Source organism: Eutrigla gurnardus (genome assembly GCF_963514095.1).
Source record: "Eutrigla gurnardus genome assembly, chromosome: 3".
In the NCBI taxonomy this organism is placed as follows: Eukaryota; Metazoa; Chordata; class Actinopteri; order Perciformes; family Triglidae; genus Eutrigla; species Eutrigla gurnardus.
Window position 1 is genome coordinate 13026452 of NC_139917.1, and position 17845 is coordinate 13044296.

The 17845-nt window shown below is 43.7% G+C and overlaps 1 protein-coding gene across 4 annotated transcripts in view; it reads left to right on the plus strand.

Annotated features, from left to right (window-relative positions):
- pax5 (paired box 5) overlaps positions 1-17845 on the plus strand; it is a 57148-nt gene that overhangs the window by 19266 nt on the left and 20037 nt on the right. For 2 of the 4 annotated variants that reach the window (XM_084005178.1, XM_084005179.1), the window contains exons 5-6: positions 2823-2948; positions 10832-11010. In XM_084005178.1, the coding sequence (XP_083861304.1) occupies positions 2823-2948; positions 10832-11010 (305 nt within the window). The remainder of the gene's footprint in view (positions 1-2822; positions 2949-10831; positions 11011-17845) is intronic. The other 2 variants (XM_084005181.1, XM_084005180.1) reach the window with 1 other exon arrangement.

The following is a 17845-nucleotide window of genomic DNA, read 5'->3' on the forward strand; positions in this document are numbered from 1 at the left end:
GGCAATTTAAAGGTTTTTTTTCTGTATTTCTTTACTGTTCCTCCAATGAAGAAATAACCTCCAGTTCTGATACAACTGATGATATTGCATATGAAAATATGGATTTGATGTTTGAGCAAATAAGACAAAAAAACCCAACAACCAGTTAGTCAGATCCCGACGTTTATGATGAGAGAAATTAATATTCTTGAGCAAAAGACTCGACATTCAGATTAACATGATTTAAATATTAGTTTCTAATCGTGTCTCAGACTGAAGCAATATATCTATGACTGAAATATTATTTCCTTCTACTCAAATATACTAAATATGAGAGTCTCCCTCCCCCCTCCCCCCCTCCTAACTCTCTTCCTCACTTTGCCCTGCAGTGGATTGTGTTTCGGTGTCTCTCATATCTTCATAATCGCACATTGTCTATTAATCTAAATTAATTTCACACACACTGCTCCCTGACTCCTGCCTTTTACACACATTTAGCACACACACACACACACACACACACACACACACACACACACACACACACACACTGAGATGCATTCAGACACACACACACACACTCTTACAGATTACACAGATAAATGGGTCCCACTCCCAGGCGGAAAATTGAACATTTGGATTTGTGGAATAAAAGCGTTACGTCTGATAAAAGAAAAAGAGTGAAAAGAAAGAGAAAGGAAAATCAGATAATTGAAGTGCTAAATCAAGTGATGGGAAAAGGAGGGATATGCATTCATTATACTCCTTGTCGTTAGCGAAGGAGTAACGGCTGGAGGGGGCCGTGATCCTCCGGTTTATCGTTTCTTTTTTATTCCCTCCTCGGTCTTGTCTTCCTGTGTTCGGGGGGTCTGCTGGGAGAGAGGATTAGGATGTCTGTCTCCACACCTTTCTGTCCCTCTTGGGATACCATACTGTCACTCAACCCCATGTCCGCTTGCAGGGGCACAGATAAGGGACCAGGGAATGAGTGACTGTATGTTTCGGTGTGTGCGTGTTTGTGTCAGGAGGTTGTATCATGTGTGTGTGTGTGTGTGTGTGTGTGTGTGTGTGTCAATGAAGCGGTGAAAAGTATGTCGCCGTGTCACCCAGCGAGGAACTTGTCTCCTCCAGGGGGAAGATTAGAGGGAGAGACAACGAGGGACAAAACACAGACTCCCGTCTGTTGTGGCTTCTCAGTTTGATCTGAAATGCTGAATTAAAATTTTAGAGGATTTAAGTGCATTTATGTTGATTTTAGGGAGAGAAAAATAGGATTTTACTCAGCTTTTCGTGTCATAATTAATTGAATCAAGGCATGTGAGTTTTGCCTAAAAATAACAATACATTCTTCAGAAGTAGTATTGGACTGTATTGGTAGTATTGGACTGTTTGATGTTTTAAATAGCAGATATGAAGAACACCGTAGTACTATTAAAAGGGGAAACAAAACCGTCAAACACCAGATTTAACCGGCCATACAGATTTTAGTCACGTTCAGATCTATAGTAAAGCTCAGGCATACAGGAAGTCACAGGAAGCCTCAGGGAGGAGTCAGCAGTCATTTTAGCCAAGTTCAACTGACATGCAGTGGTGGGACCCTGGCTGTCTGGTGGCCACCTGGTGGCTGTAACAAAGCACTTAAACCAACAAGCCTTAAAGGAGTCATCACCTGGAAATCGCAATTTCTCTTGTTAAAACATGCATATCTGTGTTTGACCTCAGTTGAAACTTGCCTGAAAGGCTGGAGTTTGAAAGTGGCGCCGTTTTTTCGCTTCTGCTCTTTTTCCGAACAGGAATAGCACACAAGGGTGTGCATTCCTAAAGCACGAGATTTTGATTCTGCGCCTTCGGTGACGTCACCGTGGCGGCTACTTGCATAAGCCCACCCCTCTTTCACCACCCAACCCCGCCCCGTCCGCTACCTGAAATCGCCGAAGCGCCGCCATTATGTTTTGGAGTCTGCATGCAGGCAAGCCCCCCCGGCTCTGTCCTTCCTGCGGCGAATCAACGCGCGCCTCATTACATATTATACAATGCACATCCGGACCAGTCAAAACCTCGCGCGTAATCTCGCGTGATAAAATCGCGGTACGAAAAAGGGTCAGAACAAGCTCAATGTTTGATTAAATTTTTTTTTTTTTTTTCTAATAAGTTTTACGAATTTATCCAAAGCGATCCAAGGGGGGCTGGATACGTATAAAACCAGGTGATGACTCCTTTAAGGAATTCTATTCTGCCTGTTTAGACGAATCCGTGGATACCTCATAGAGCGCTGTGTGCATTATCATTAATCTGCCTGTATAGCATGGGGCTCTTCAGTTATACAGGAATATAATCAGTGGGTTTATTGCTATTTCAATGTGTTGGGGATATTTATGTTATTTGTAACATGGCTTTATAGCAATACATTTGGTTTACATGGAACATTCCTGATCTTTATAGTCCCAGTTGTATTAAGGAGTAGTAGAAGATGTTCAGTTGCATCACTATCCGTGGGATCTTGATTTGACCTTTGAAATTTTGATTATGTACTCGGCAAGGAAAAAAATCTATATGATGTTTGTATTTCTTCCTTTATTGCATCTCCTTTCATTCTAGAATGGTAATAGAAATATATTTACTTTAAATGGAATCATGTCCTTTATATAATGCCTTTTAAAGAAGATGAGAAATATACATAAAAGCCTTATGGTTTCTGATTTATTATAGTTAATTAAGGCCTTTTTCTGAGGGATAGGGCATTAGAAGTGTGATGTAATATAAAAACATGTGGTTATTCTTCTGCTTTGCTTGTCTTGTAATTTTTCAATACATCATTGTATTTTAATGTGGTCTGTCCACAGCGACATCCGTGGCGGCCACACAAGTGTCAGCAGTGACCAGCGACTCAGCCGGCTCCTCGTACTCCATCAGTGGCATTCTGGGTATCAGCTCAGCTGCTGACGTGGGCAAGAGGAAGAGGGACGAAGGTGAGCAAAAGAATACGTTTTTGTTTGCCTCACCTGCATCATTGTATTTTTTTATTATGGAAATGGTACTTTTCAAGCGCACTTCTTTAAATATACAATATACATAAACGATGCGTACAGCCTCAGGACCCCTCCGTTCCTTCCCAACATGGAGAGCCCAGATGGAGAGAACTCGGATCAATGACAGATGTGTGTGGGTGTGTGTGCAGGTGCAGTATGGGAGTTCTAAACCAAACATCTTCATTCACAAACCCCTACTTGTTTACTAAGAGAGCTACCTGAGAAGTCAGTTTATGCATGCACTATTGATCATAGACGCTGTCATACTGGATCAATGTTGGATGCATGTTAATGGAGGCGTGAGCTTGTGTGTGTGCACATAAGGGGGTTGGTACTGTACGTATCTGTGTGTGTGTGTGTGTGCAGGTTTGAGGGTGTGTATATGGCAGTGTCAGTGGCATTAAAAAGCCATCACACAGACAGTCTCCTACTGTAAATGAGACAGGACCAGATGTCGGACCGAGGGGGGGTGACAGAACGCCATTGGGGGCTATTTCTCGCTCTCTGTCTCTAACACATGGTCTCTCTCTCACTCTCTCTCAAACACACACACGCACACACACACACACACACACAAACACGGATACAGTATGGGGAGTATGCGGTCCTTTTGTCCCTGCTGATAAATTTCCAAAACATTCCAGCAGGTTCCAGGATGAATCCCTGGTGCACCTTGAGCGTTCTGATATGTTTGGATACGACCCATTTCCCACCAGCAGTGCACAAAGACTTTAGACCTGACACACACATGCACACACACACACACACACACACACACACACACACACAGGGACAGTGGAAATGCCATATATTTGATAAAAAAAGGTTTTTGCTGAGGTGGATCAGTTGTCACTGAAGCTTTGGCTTCACTGAAGAGACTTCAAATTGCTGCACAAAAAACCATCAGATCAGTTTGGACCAATTAGGACGATGGAACCTTCCTCACATTTATACACAACATTAATTAAATGCCACATGTCCTCCACTATTTCTATTGTTTTCCTCCCTCTTGTCGCACTAAAGTTTACCTGATTGGAGAATTAGTGCTATGAACTGTTTCTCTCAATGCATCCAGTGGATGGAAACACACGAGTCGTTTGCATTTTCTTTTGCAGAGTTTCCAGAAAGTTGCTTAAAATGTGTTCAAAAATTAAATTGAAAGTTGAATAATGTCTACAGAGCATTTGACAGAAAGTCTTGTTTAACAGTGACCAACTATTGTCTTTTCCACAGTTGACGTTATGACTTTTTATGGGATGAAAAGCAGTGTAACTCAGTCAAATGTGTAATGGCTTGGTTTCATTTAGGTGTTCTTGTGTTGTGACCATAGACTGTATATAAGTCATGGACGTAGTCATCGTGGCGTTTTCCCTTCGTTTGGGGACTACAGTTTTTAAGCTTTGAGTTCAGCATTTTTGCCGTTGCAAGTTGCAACCTTGCTCCATCTGGCTCGATCTGGCTTCTGGTGTGAAGCTGTTAACAAAGTTAGCCCCATAATTCAAGATGAACTTGCTGAAGTCATCTTAGTAGTTAATTGCAATGGTAGCGACGGTAGTGAGGCTGTGGTGGCAACATGTCAATCAAAGGGTAGACCCGCCCTAAAGCAGACTGCTTTCTGGTCTATTTGACTCTAAATGGACCATCATTTACTAAATGAACATCCTGCTGTATTGAAGGAGACTTGAAACTAGAGATTGAGACCATAAACTCATGCTTACAATGTTTACTGAGATAATAAATCAAGTGATAGATAGACTTCCATGCAAACAGGCTTCTTTTTACAACCAGAGGAGTCGCCCCCTGATGGTCAGTAGAGAGAATGCAAATTTAAGGCACTTCAGGTTTGGCTTCACTTTTCAGAACCGGAGGTTGCCGCCTGGCTGTGCCTGCTGATTCACTAACATGGCTTATCAGTTGCGGTTATACGTAACACCTGGGCTTCTCCAGCTAGGAATGTATCCAGGCTCTCTGCTTTGCTTATGAAGCCATATTTCATTGACATGAACAACTTGAGTCATGCATAATTAAGCAAATGTATCCCACACTATTATGTGCGCTCTGATGTCCATGGCACAGACTCTGTGGTTGAATGTGAAGCTGAAGTCAAAGCTCTGTTATCTAATTAGCAGCATTATTGTTTCACTTTGTTCTTTATGTGCATGACGTGCAACACCGTGTGCTACATGTGTGGTCTGTCTCTTTTTCTTCCTTTTTTTTTTTACCACGACTGGACATTGTGCGTTCAATATTGGTAATATTGCATGACTTCACGTTTCACTGAAGCATCCACAAAGCATTGTGTTGCAGCGCGTCACGTTTTGCTGGTGTTTTATCTGCAGTGTTTCTGTGGCAGAGGTCTGGCTCTGTGGTCTAATTAACAGCATTGCTAATCACAGCTTCCATTAGAGCAGCCCCCGCTGGATAATGACACACACACACACAGCGAGGGGCAACAGGGGGGGAACAGCATGCACTGACACGGACAGACTAACACATACACAAATACACAAGAATGCAAGCTCACACACACACACACACTCACGCCCATATGCTTGTCGGTACGAACATTTGTACACAGGAGGAAAAAGACATAAACATACACAAGTCACACACAAGGCCACAATCCCACCGCCTTGTCATGCTAACATGTCTATCTCTCAGTACAGGTGAATATGTTATATGCAGTAATGAGACAGGTACAGTGTCTTCATGTCTAGTCCATGTTTGCCTGAAAACAAAATCAGGAGCAAAGTGGCATTCAAATGCAAAATGATTACCTTGGACTGGCATTCGTTTGCCAGGGGTTGAAAATAACACAGACAGAAAAATTGAAATGAATTATTTTCTTCAATTATAAATCACCTTTCTTCACACTACATGCCAGCATTCACCCTTTCACAAACATATTCATACAATGGTAGACTAATGCACATCCACACACACTCACTTGGGAGCAGTTAACGATGGCTGAATCCCATTTAGTTGTTCCATGACCCTGATATAGTGCACTGTGGTTCTCTGGTGTGGCTTCCTTAGACACGTGAATGGAACTGAGCTATCGTTACTTTGTGCCACCTGAGCTCTACCAGTGCTTGACAGGTCAAAATGTTTGCTGGGAAAAAAGTCTCTTGAGATGCGGCCCACCCAACTGAAAGTGAGAGCAGGAGAAATGCACCTGTTGCCTTTTATGGACTCAGAGTTGAGTAAAAACAAATGCATTCAAGTGAATATTATTTTAGAATATAGAAATCAGTTGGATTCAAGCCACTGAGTGCCCTTGAGCAAGCAGCATCAAACGTGTTATTGTGATAGTATGAAACTGACTAAAATGATCATATCATATACACATGGCGTTAATGTTGAAGTCTTAGTCAGCGAGGTTAGCATCACCCAAGTTATTTTTTTTTTCAAGTTTTGTCTCTTACCTCACTTCCTGTGAAGATGGAAGTTTATTTTGAAAAGACACATGTTGCAAGCGTGTATCCACACACCAAGCTGCATGCAAAGATTATGAGAGAGGGGAATGTAGAGCATCATAGTTTGAGTCTTTGGAGCTCTGACTGAGCTCCAGTATTTGACGCGTTGAGAACCCGATGGTGTGTCTGAATCACGCTTTTATTCCTGCTGTAACTTACGTAGAAACGGCAGCTGTGCAAGTGATGGGAACACAGGAAGGCGGGATCATGGCATGTGTGTTTCTGTGTGTGGGTGTGTGTGTGTCGGCAGGAGGAGTGTGTGGGGGTAAAGCCCTGTGGTGACCTGTGCCCTCAGCCAAAGCGAGGGGAAGTGGGGGGTGACTGGGGGCAAAATGTAGATGAATGGGAGTGAATGGAAGAACTTGACTTGTGGGGCCAAAAGGGGACTATTGTATCTTAACCTATTCTCTTCACACAGAGGTTGTGTGTGTGCATGTGTGTGTGTGTGTGTGTGTGTGTGTGTGTGTGTGTGTGTGTGTGTGTGTCCACACTGGATACGGGGTTTAGGACATGTGGGCCAGTTAAGGTTTCTTTTTTTGAGTCAAAACGATTCTCAATAGAAAATTCATATATGTACATGTATATAAAAAAAGGTCTCTTTTGCATGAAGGAGAAATGTTTACCCAGAATGCCATGATGACCTCTCACCTCCTTGTGCATCCACTGTGACATGCAGCAGCTTACCAGATAAAAGACACCGGGTGTAAGCAAAAGATGGAGGACGGAGGAGAAGGAGGGAGGGGAGTTCCTCTTGGTGCCTCCCGTCCCCCAAAACTTTGATCTCTGGAGTTTAGAAGGGACAGACACACACACACACACACACACACACACACACACACACACACAAGCTGAAGCCGTGAGGTCAGACTTACGACCCTTGTCCTATCAGTATGATAATCTGTGTCAAGTGCAAAAAGATGCACACTGGTGATGTCCTACCCCCTGCAGACACACACACACACACACACAGACACACGCACACACACGCACACACACACACACACACACACACACACACACACACACACACACACACACACACACACACACTGAAACACACGCAAACAGATGACAACCCATCTCACTCTCAAAGGTATTTGGATTTAATAATTCAACTGTTCCTGGGTTGTTGAGAAAAATGGCAATGGCGAGCAGAAGGAGACTGTGATGGAGAGAGTCAGAACCAAGAGGGAGAGCAAGAGAGAGAGAGGGAGAGAGAGAGAGGGAGAGAGAGAGAGAGAGGGAGAGAGAGAGAGCGCGCAAAGGAGGGAGACAGAGAAGGCGGAAGAGAGAGGAAAAAGGCAGAGGAGAGAACAATAAGGGCTCATTGTTTGTTTTGTTCTGCTCTGAAAAAGAGGGAAGAGAAGCGCTTCCCTTCTGAGACTGACTCACAGAGATAGAGGCAGCTGTGAGTGTGTGTGTGTGTGTGTGTGAGTGTGTGTGTGTGTGTGTGTGTGTGTGTGTGTGTGTGTGTGTGAGTGTGTGTAAGTGTGTGTGTGTGCGTGTATCCGACAGTGAATAGGATTTAACCCGTCACGGCAATGAGTTTCTTTACCCATCCATGGACACAATGAGACCAGCCGGATATCAAGCTACCCACCCACACGCATAGACACACACACACACACACACACACACACACACACACACACACTTCCATGCAGATGAATGGACAATATTGATTATCATAAGTAAAACTTTGTTCTTACTGCTAGAATACAGCGGGTCCTGTCATGCTCTGTGTCCTATGTGGGGGCTCCGTTGGACAGACTTGGGTCAGTCTTCCAGTGTGTTTTCAGGTGTGTGTGTGTGTGTGTGTGTGTGTGTATGTCTGTGTGTGTGTCTGTGTGTTTGTGTGCGACAGAGAGAAAGCAGAAAGCAATAAGCTGGCTGAAATGGTGCCATCAGAGCTACATGATTGATCAATTGAATTCCATCATGGGGACTGGCCGGTGGGATTAAATGGGTCGCCGTGGGTTACCAGGCTAAAGCATCATACTGGCTTTATCTCCCCCCTGATTGGTCTGTCACCAGAGACCTGGACCATACACTCGCACTACTGAGACCATGGTGGAGAAAGAGCGATTATGATCAAGCAGTGTGTTTGTGAGAGAGTAGGTGAAAGAGGTTTTGTGTACTGAAAAGGTATGGCGAGGTTCTGTGAGTTATGCAGCCCTGTGTGAGTGTGATGTTTTTTTGTTAGCAGCTAGATACTGTCTCATGATTTGTGCTTCACTACAAGTCTTTGAGGTGAACTGAAAACACCCCTTGTGCCAATGACATCAACTCCAACCGATCAAACTGGCAAAAATACAGTTTGCAACCAGTTTCAGTCGTATCATCAACATGCCAATATGGCAATATGTAATTGTATTGTCTTATCGGTACATTACATCCTACAAGTTTTTTGCTAAGATGTGGGAACGACATGAGCAGTCAGAAAATAATCCAGGCTGGTTAGCCAAACTTGCTAGGAAGAGAAAACGAAGGTAAATGATAAATTGAGCACAGAAGCTGCCTGTTGGCCCCTTTTTCAACCTTGACCAAATGTACTTGCCATAGTTGAGCGCACACATACATCTCTTGTGCAACGGAGGGATTATTTCTGACACTTCAGGTGTCGAATAAAGTGGTTCAGATAATCTGTTTTAACTGTTAACATCCTGTCTGTGACGGCTCAACCTTGTTGCAGAACAAGAATGCAAATATTAGACAATGTTGCAAAAACTCAGGCAAGGACTGTGGTGACGGCAAACAAACTAAGGTTAGAATTAAACTAAAGGGGAATTTTTGAAGTGTCAACGTCCATTTACAGTCTTGGTGAGAACTACTGCATGATATGTAAATAAGAGACAACAAAAGAAAAGTTGTTTAAAGCCTTTTGGAGCTCCAGAGGGAATAGCACAAGATCTAATGAACTTCCTCAAGTAATGTCACTTGAGTCCGCATCGGTTGGGGTTGCTGAATGATTTCATTGATTTGGAAATGAAAAAAAAAATGTGGGGGTCGGAACGTGAGCCCACCAGACCAGAAAAAACAACAACAAAGTTTCAATACTTAGACTTATCCTTTACTGTTGAATGTGGTACAATGCCCTAAAGCCATAGCTCTAGGGTTTTCTTTCTTTCTTTCTTTCTTTCTTTCTTTCTTTCTTTCTTTCTTTCTTTCTTCATTGTTTTTACTTTAGGATCACAGTCTGGCACAAATGGTCCATATTCTCTGTCGGATTGAAAAAAAAAGATATATTTGAAACCCCTTCCCCCCTCTCCACCTGTCTGTCATATCACTCCCTCTGCCACCGGACACACACTCTCACACTGTCACACACACCAAACACACAGTGACCCCCAGGAATAAAATAGGCTCTCAGGAGCGGTTTGAAGCAATGAATTGGCTCTATAGCGGGGGATTTTCACCCTCATCCCCTTTTTCTCTTTATCTTTTTCTCTGGTTCTCTCTTTTCTAATCATTTGTGGGCCGCGACTCTTCAGAGTTCTTATAATTGTCTCGTTCAGTCCCTCAGCCTTGCAATAACTGCAGGATACGAGAGCTCACACTCTAATACTGATACCACAGCAATATATATTTGTGTGTCTGTGTGTGTGTATGGGTAAGACGACAAGAAGGGGGGAGTGGTGTGTATATATCAGAGTCGAGAGTGTACTTTTGAGAGATCAAGAATGAGAGACAGCGTATGCTTGGTAATGGATTGCATTTGTATAGCATTTTCTCTGAGTCTCCACAATCTAGGAATCACTCAGTCCTAAATCAGCTCACTGAGGTTCATCTGAGTTTTTGCTTTACTCAAACGTCCCTCTCCACATCTGCCTCAGTGATTTATTTTATCAACCCATGCCCAGACGGCAACCTGAAATGTGCAGCCAACGCTGATGTGCCTTAAACCTGTACTACTAAGATACTTTAGCACGTAGCTGTAATGTTGACCTTGAATTATGAAGCTAACTTTGTTAACAGCTTCACACCAGAATCCACATGGATCCAGATCCAGTAAGGCTGCCGCTCTGCCGTCAGATCAACCCGTCGCTCCTCCTCAGTCCAAATAGGTCACTTCCGTTCTCTGGTTGCAAAGAATGAAAGAAAGCGACAGCTAAAATCCCTGAGGCTTCAAAACCGTAGTGAACACATCACAATGCCACGATGACTACGTCCACTTCTTATTACAGTCTATGCCCACGCCTCCTTCATTCCTCTATCGCCTGGTTTCTCCCTCTGTTATACACACCAGACTGGAAAACCCTTTTTAAACCTTTTCTCTTTCTGCTTTCACTCTCTCATTCCTTCATGCAACCCCTCTAACCTCACCCTTTTCTGTCTTTCTCGGCACAGGTTTGCAGGAGTCACCGCTGGCCAACGGGCACGGCCACAGTGGGCGGGACTTCCTCAGGAAGCAGATGAGAGGGGAGCTTTTCTCGCCACAGCAGATCGAGGTATTGGACCGCCTGTTTGACAGACCCTGTCCAATCCAGTCCTGCTCTGACCTCTATGTGAGCCCTGACTCTGGCAAGGTAAGGGCGTGGCACCAAGCAGGCTTTGGGCTGAGGCTGAGTTTGGGGACAAGACTGTGAAAAGTACGACAAACACAGGAGAATAGCTTCTATTAAAACCTGACGACCAACCCATGCTCCCCCATCCTAAACCCCCTATTTTGGGTTTGAAAAGTAAAACAATTGCACAGGCTTGCGTAGTAATATGTCCTCAGTTTTGGACTCTGTTTTTTTTTAGAGGGATGTATTGTTTTTGATGGCAGCTAGATCAGGTCACACTGGATAAAACATTTGCCAAATGAATCAAATCTAATGTAATCTATCTGAAATACGCTGTTTTATTTTTATATAAAGTCTTGCGACCTCAAGGTTATGAGGGAAAGCAAAAAACATAGTCTAGTGTTTGGTATCTTTAATATTTGGTTCTAGGTGAAATGCTCGTCTCCGCTTCTAGCAAACAGCCCTTCCTGCCTGCTATGCCTTGCCATGCCATGTCAATCTTAAAGAAGTCAGATTCCATAATGAAAATACAATCTAAATATTCCTATCTATATCTCTCAAACAATGCAGAATCATTGCATTGATTCTCATAGATTCATTTGTGGATCTTTCGTGTGTGTGTGTGTGTGTGTTTTTTTCTGAAAATGTCAGCATCAAGTCGTGTTTCTCTGGCCATCTGACAGGCTGGCGTGAGTCTCTGTGGTCTGACAGACATTGTGATGCAACACACACCCAGTCAGGCATATTGATGTTCCTATAATCCAGATACACTGGAGGGGTTAATGAGCATATTGACCCGCCGCTCATTATGACCTCACTTCCTGCTGCTCTGGGACAGCGAAGAAGCTGCCAGCATGCTGCTGGGAATGTGCTGCATATGTGCGTGTGTTGTTTGGGGGCGTGCGTCTTGATGTTGTAACTTAATTGACCTCCGCGCCCTTTCCTAGTGGTTTGGTTAATGTTAATGTGAGTGGAATAGACATGTGTAAGTATGCTGAATAACAAAATGACAACAAGCTAGCGTTTGTATTCACGCTATGTTTACTCAGATGTCCAGGCCAAATGAAAGAACTATTTTGCCAACGTCTCAAAAGGACTCTTTGGTTTCCACAGCCTTTATTGATATCCCTACTTCAGGTCTATTTATCCATTCAATGTCAAGGGCAAGAGGACAAACAGACACTAGAGGAGCAGCAGTATATGGAGTCACATACAGGCTACAGCCTTAGACCTCCAGGGCAAAGTTTCGCTTTTTAGCCCATTCACTTCCCTCTGACCGACATGGGTGTGGAGTGGCACAGGGCGAGAGGTCGACAGGGATTGGCTCTAGTAGCTCTATAGACTACGACTCAAGACTATAATACCCATGATTCATAGGTCAGTGTCCTCTCTGAGCCCGGTCAAGCCACTGAGGTCGGGCATAGGGGGGCTGCTTAAACTGCAGGTCGCCCTGAGGTCAAACTGGCTTTGGGATACTGCATTGTTAATACAAAGACGTGCACACACACACACACACATACAAATCTCCATCGCTATCTGTCCCTCTACCTCGGCTTCCTTCTCTCATCCCGTCTAGTCTGCGACCCCCCTTTTTCTTCGCCTGCATTTCCCAGAGGGAATGATTGACAGTCATACCCTTAACACTGACACCCTGACAGCCACAGTCACTGTGGTATGTGGGCCGTGCTGTGTGTGTGTTTGTGTGTGTGTGTGTGTGTGTGTGTGTGTGTGTGTGTGTGTGTGTGTGTGTGTGTGTGTGTGTGTGTGTGTGTGTGTGTGTGTGTGTGTGGAGTTATGGTCAAGGAGGGTCACCCTGTGTTGTGACTGACATTCCAAAAAGATGACTGGTAGATACTTGGCCTTGGTGTCGGTGCCGCAGCATCATGTGAGGCTGCCTTTGGCGTGAGTTAGTGTGAGTGTGTGTGAGTGTGTGTGTGTGTGTGTGTGTGTGTGTGTGTGTGTGTGTGTGTGTGTGTGTGTGTGTGTGTGTGTGTGTGTGTGTGTAGAAAGCCAAAAGGATGGAGTGCAAGCAAGTAAGAGAGAGAGACAGAAGTGCAAGTGGCTCAGTTTCAGGTAGCAACAGTATATTATAATGGTATACTAATATATTGTAATTTCAGCAGTCATTTCAACCTCCTTATTATCTTTTAGCTTTCTTGCACTGAAACACGAGCCTCATTCATTATTTCTTCTTTGGTCATCCCGCTTGAATTGATAAAAAAAAGTAAAATTGCTCACGTTCCTCCCGAGCAAATCTTATTTTATCTGTCACCAGTAGTTACTCTTCTATCCCGTTTGTCTCCGACCTTTTTCTTTATCTTTCCTGCCTAACAAGCCATCCTTTTATCTCATCTCCCTCTCCCGCTCTTGTTCCCCCTCTCCCCGTAGTCTATTAAGCCCAGCTATTAATTTGTGTGTGCGTGCTCGTATTTGTGTCTGCATGTGTGCCTGTCAGAGAGAGTTCATTTGAATTTCCCTTCAATCACTTCCTATTACCCAGGTGATAAATCAGCAGGGCTGATGGAGCCCCCACCCATCCATGCTGCCCTGGGTCCAAATGCCCACCACAGCACCAACCAGTCTGCCTACACTGATGTAGAGAAAGAAAAAGAGAGTCCTTGTCATCACGCTCCATCCAAAAAGCTTAAAAAGCAGAAAGATCAAAGGTGATATCACCTGAAGGACGTAAACTTCCCAAAACAGGTTGAAAGACTCATAACGCACACTAGTATAACTTATAACTGTCCTACACCCACCTATTCTTAAAGGTCACAAATACATAGCTTTATTAAAAAGGTTCAGCCATTTCCTAAAACCACAGAGCACTGTAGTGTTAAGCAAACGTTACTCATACAAGAGTATGTTGGGGACTATTTCCAGCAGTGGATGAATACACAATGTGACTCAAAATACACGACATGTTCATTGCAACATGTCACCCAGTATAACATTGCAACAGTGGAGTTGATTTCTCTGAGCTTTCGCACTGAAAATAAAGGCATCAACCAATAAAGATCTATGGAACATTTAAAAGAACATGGAAGCACACTTGTCTAAACCTAGACGGCAAACTTTATTTCTCCTTTTGACCTTGACAAAGGCAGCTCAGGCTAGATCCACTCCTTCCTTCCTTACCTTTCACAATAAAAGCCCAAATCATATACATTGCATAACTGTTTACGAGAGGAAGCTCAAATTGACTCAAATAGCTGACTGTATCTTAGGCTCTACAATCATTAACCTCAGACAGACACTGCTCTGGGTCAATGGGATCCTGGTAGTGTCCTCTTCCTCCATTAGTCTATTAGAACATTTTGTTGAAAACAATTTCAAATCCCTGGCAATATTTATTCATCACGAAACCAATGTGTCTTCATCTTTCCCATACTTGTCTTTCCAATGACATCCTCACACCGCCTCTATATGTTGGTCTCAGTTTTATCAAATGATTGTTAACAATAAGAGAAATACAGCAGCAGCCTTATATTTTTGGTTTATGGTCACTGGTACTCTGGGACAACAGAAAAGGCATTAACCAATCATATTCAAAATTGCAATCATCATTAATTAATAATCTTAGCCCAATTTGTCAGTCAAAATGTATGAACTTCTGTATCCTCTCCCCAGAGCTGAGGTCTATCTGGCTCGTCAGGAAATGAAAATCCTCCCCACCGCTGCCACGCTCAGTTTGAGCACAGATGAATTCCTTCCCCACAATCCCCTTCTCAGTTTGTGGGCCTCTGAGGGAATTGTACTTGTTTATAGTCAAGCCTTTTTCCATCAGGAGTACACAAGACAATGTGGAGAGAGAGAGAGGGGGGGAGAGAGAGACAGAGAATGGGGGGGGGGTCGGAAGCTATTTGGAGAATGGAGAAAAGGGGAAATAAAATACTATTATGCAAATCGGGCAAGCCAACAGGGCAGGTCTCTGTGTGTGTGTGTGTGTGTGTGTGTGTGTGTCAGAGGGCCGATTAGGTCTCATCTGTTATTGATATGAAACTTGGACCAAACCATTACCTTCCCAGATCGGAGTGAGTAGAGCGACCTGCTGTGTGTGTGTGTGTGTGTGTGTGTGTGTGTGTGTGTGTGTGTGTGTGTGTGTGTGTGTGTGTGTGTGTGTGTGTGTGAGAAAGAGAAAACAATACTCGTAGCTGCATTCTGTCATGTTCAGATATGTCGTCATGTTCCATCATTAGGATGTCAGCTGTAGCTCAGCACATTCTTATAAACGGAAGGACTTTAAAGAGATATGAAGAAAAAGACTACAATAATAAGTCAAGTTTGAGTTAATTTATGCTGATGGAGTTACAAAGGAATGCAACAGGTCATGTGTGCTTGCTTGTAAATTTACAGGATGACGTTGTATTACGTTGCAGAAAAAGATGAGTCAGTTTAAGCTTTTATTCTGGATGATAGTATTTTTAATTTTTTTGCTGGAGCTCTCTGCAGAGTTTTGTTTTTGTCACACGAATGTTTGTCTGTTTTCTTTGTTTTTTGGCGCATTTTATTATTTTCTGTCATTTAATAATTCATACAACAGCTCCCATGGTTCCTCATTTCTTACACGTTAATTTTGTCAGCAATTTTTAACTTAGTCTCAGTCCTGGTGTCAAATGTCACAAAGACGCATTTGAGTCTTATCATAATCAAAGAAAACCATAACTTTTGTAGATGAAAAATAAGCTGCTTTGGCCATCTAACCCATCTATGATAGAAAAGTGGAGAGAGACCTTCAGGATTGAGTTTCAAAAGGGTGTGTTTTAATTACTAGACTGACTGTGCTCAGTGTGTGCTGCTAGCATGCATCCCTGTCTCTCTGCCATCTCTTTTCCTCCCACCTTCATCCTGTCTGTGACTTCCTGCCCCGGGTCCAGCTCCTCCTCCCACCTTTCCTTGTAACCCTCCATCCTGCCCTTACGTACAACTCCCCCTCCGCCACCACCTCAAACCCCAGCCCCTCCGCAGCTGCGTCCCTCCTCTTTGATGAGGGCTGATGGCGCTGTATGAGCGGTGGAATTGACAACATTTACGGGGCCGAATGAGAATGATCCATCTTCCTTAGCGGGCCTGTCACCCCACTGGCCAAACTTCATCATGGCCAATTACCACGGCAGACCCCTTCTCCTGCGCTGCCGCTGCTGCCTGGCCCCCATCTACATGGATACATGGACACATTAGACACCATTATAATAAGAGAGAGAGCGGCCAAGAGAGGGAGGGTGGGGGGGGGGGTTGAAGGGATAGCATGTATGATTGGATGACAAAAAACTACAGGTGTGATGTGTGATGGGAGGAGGAGAGGGGCGTTAAGAGAGAAAAGACGGCTTAAAAATGTGTCTGTGAGGTGTGTGTAGTGTACTGGGTAAGCTCTTATTTGGCAGGTCACAGTCCAGTGGTTGTGTTGTGTGTTGACGAGCACAGGGGTGTTTAAGAGGTCAGCGAGCACAAACACACACCTACACACACAGATGCAGAGGTATTAAAAGGGTCAGTGCAAACTCTCGCCTCATCACCTCAAGGATATTCTGATTGCTGTCATTAGTGTGCGACACACACACACACACGCACGCACACACACACACACACACACACACACACGCACACACACACACGCACACACACACACACACACACACACACACACACACACACACACGCACACACACACGCACACACACACACACACACACACGCACACACACACACACACACACACACACACACACACACACACACACACACACACAGAGTTAGTAACAGACAAAAAGAAGAGTGGATCCATTTCAAGCAGGAAAGTGAGGATTTTTTCAGTTTGTGTTGCAGCTGGGGAAGTGCATTACATTTATTTTGTGATTTTCTCAGAGAAAAGTGAGTATGAATCTTTGCACTCCATTGAACAAAACTATTTGAATGAGCGAAGGGATTTCCGGCTGTAACATGAGTTCACACATTGGTTTGTGGACCACTCAAGTTTAATATTTTGTCCGTCACCATCTTAGTTTTTTTCCAACCAGCATAGACACACAAGAGGGTGGAGCTGAGAAGCAACCGAACACGGAGAAAGACACGATAGGGCGACCGTAATGTTACAATTAACTTTAATGAACTGAAAACACGGAATGAAAGGGTTAAAGATATTTTACAAAGATGGAAACACCGTCCTGTCATTCACAAGGCAGCCACACCCTAAAGCATACCCTGCTTTATGGCCGATTTGACTCTAATATAATATAGAATATAGAAATCAAGTGAGAAGCAACGTCATTTTCTCATTGACTTCTGTGACTGTGATGTTAACCGTTTCCTTGTTTCTAGAAGAATGAAGGCCTTTACGCTTCTAAAAAGAATACCAAGCTTAAAACTGAATTAATGTTAATCCAAGCTTTCTTTTAGGAATTTGAGAGTTATAATTGTTCTCCGCCACCACCTCAGACCCCAGCCCCTCCGCCACCTCTCTAAACCCCAGCCCCTCCACCACCACCCTTATTTATTTATTTAACCTTTATTAGATTACAGGATTGTTTAGGGTGTGCAGTTGATACATCTTCACATAGCTCATTGACATAGATGGAAAACAGTATAGGTCCTAACACAGAACCCTGGTGCACGCCCTTTGGCACTGTCAGAAAAGAGGAGATGGAACCAGACATCTGAAGACATTGTGTTCTATTAGACAAGTAGTTCGCAAACCAGGATGCTGCGTGCTTAGATATGCCAATAAGATGGAGCATATTGATCAAAACACTATGTTCAACTGTGTCAAATGCCTGTGACAAGTCAATAAATAGAGCAACACAATATTGCGTGCAGTCTAACGCCTTGATGACATAATTTATCACCTTGAGGACAGCAGTAA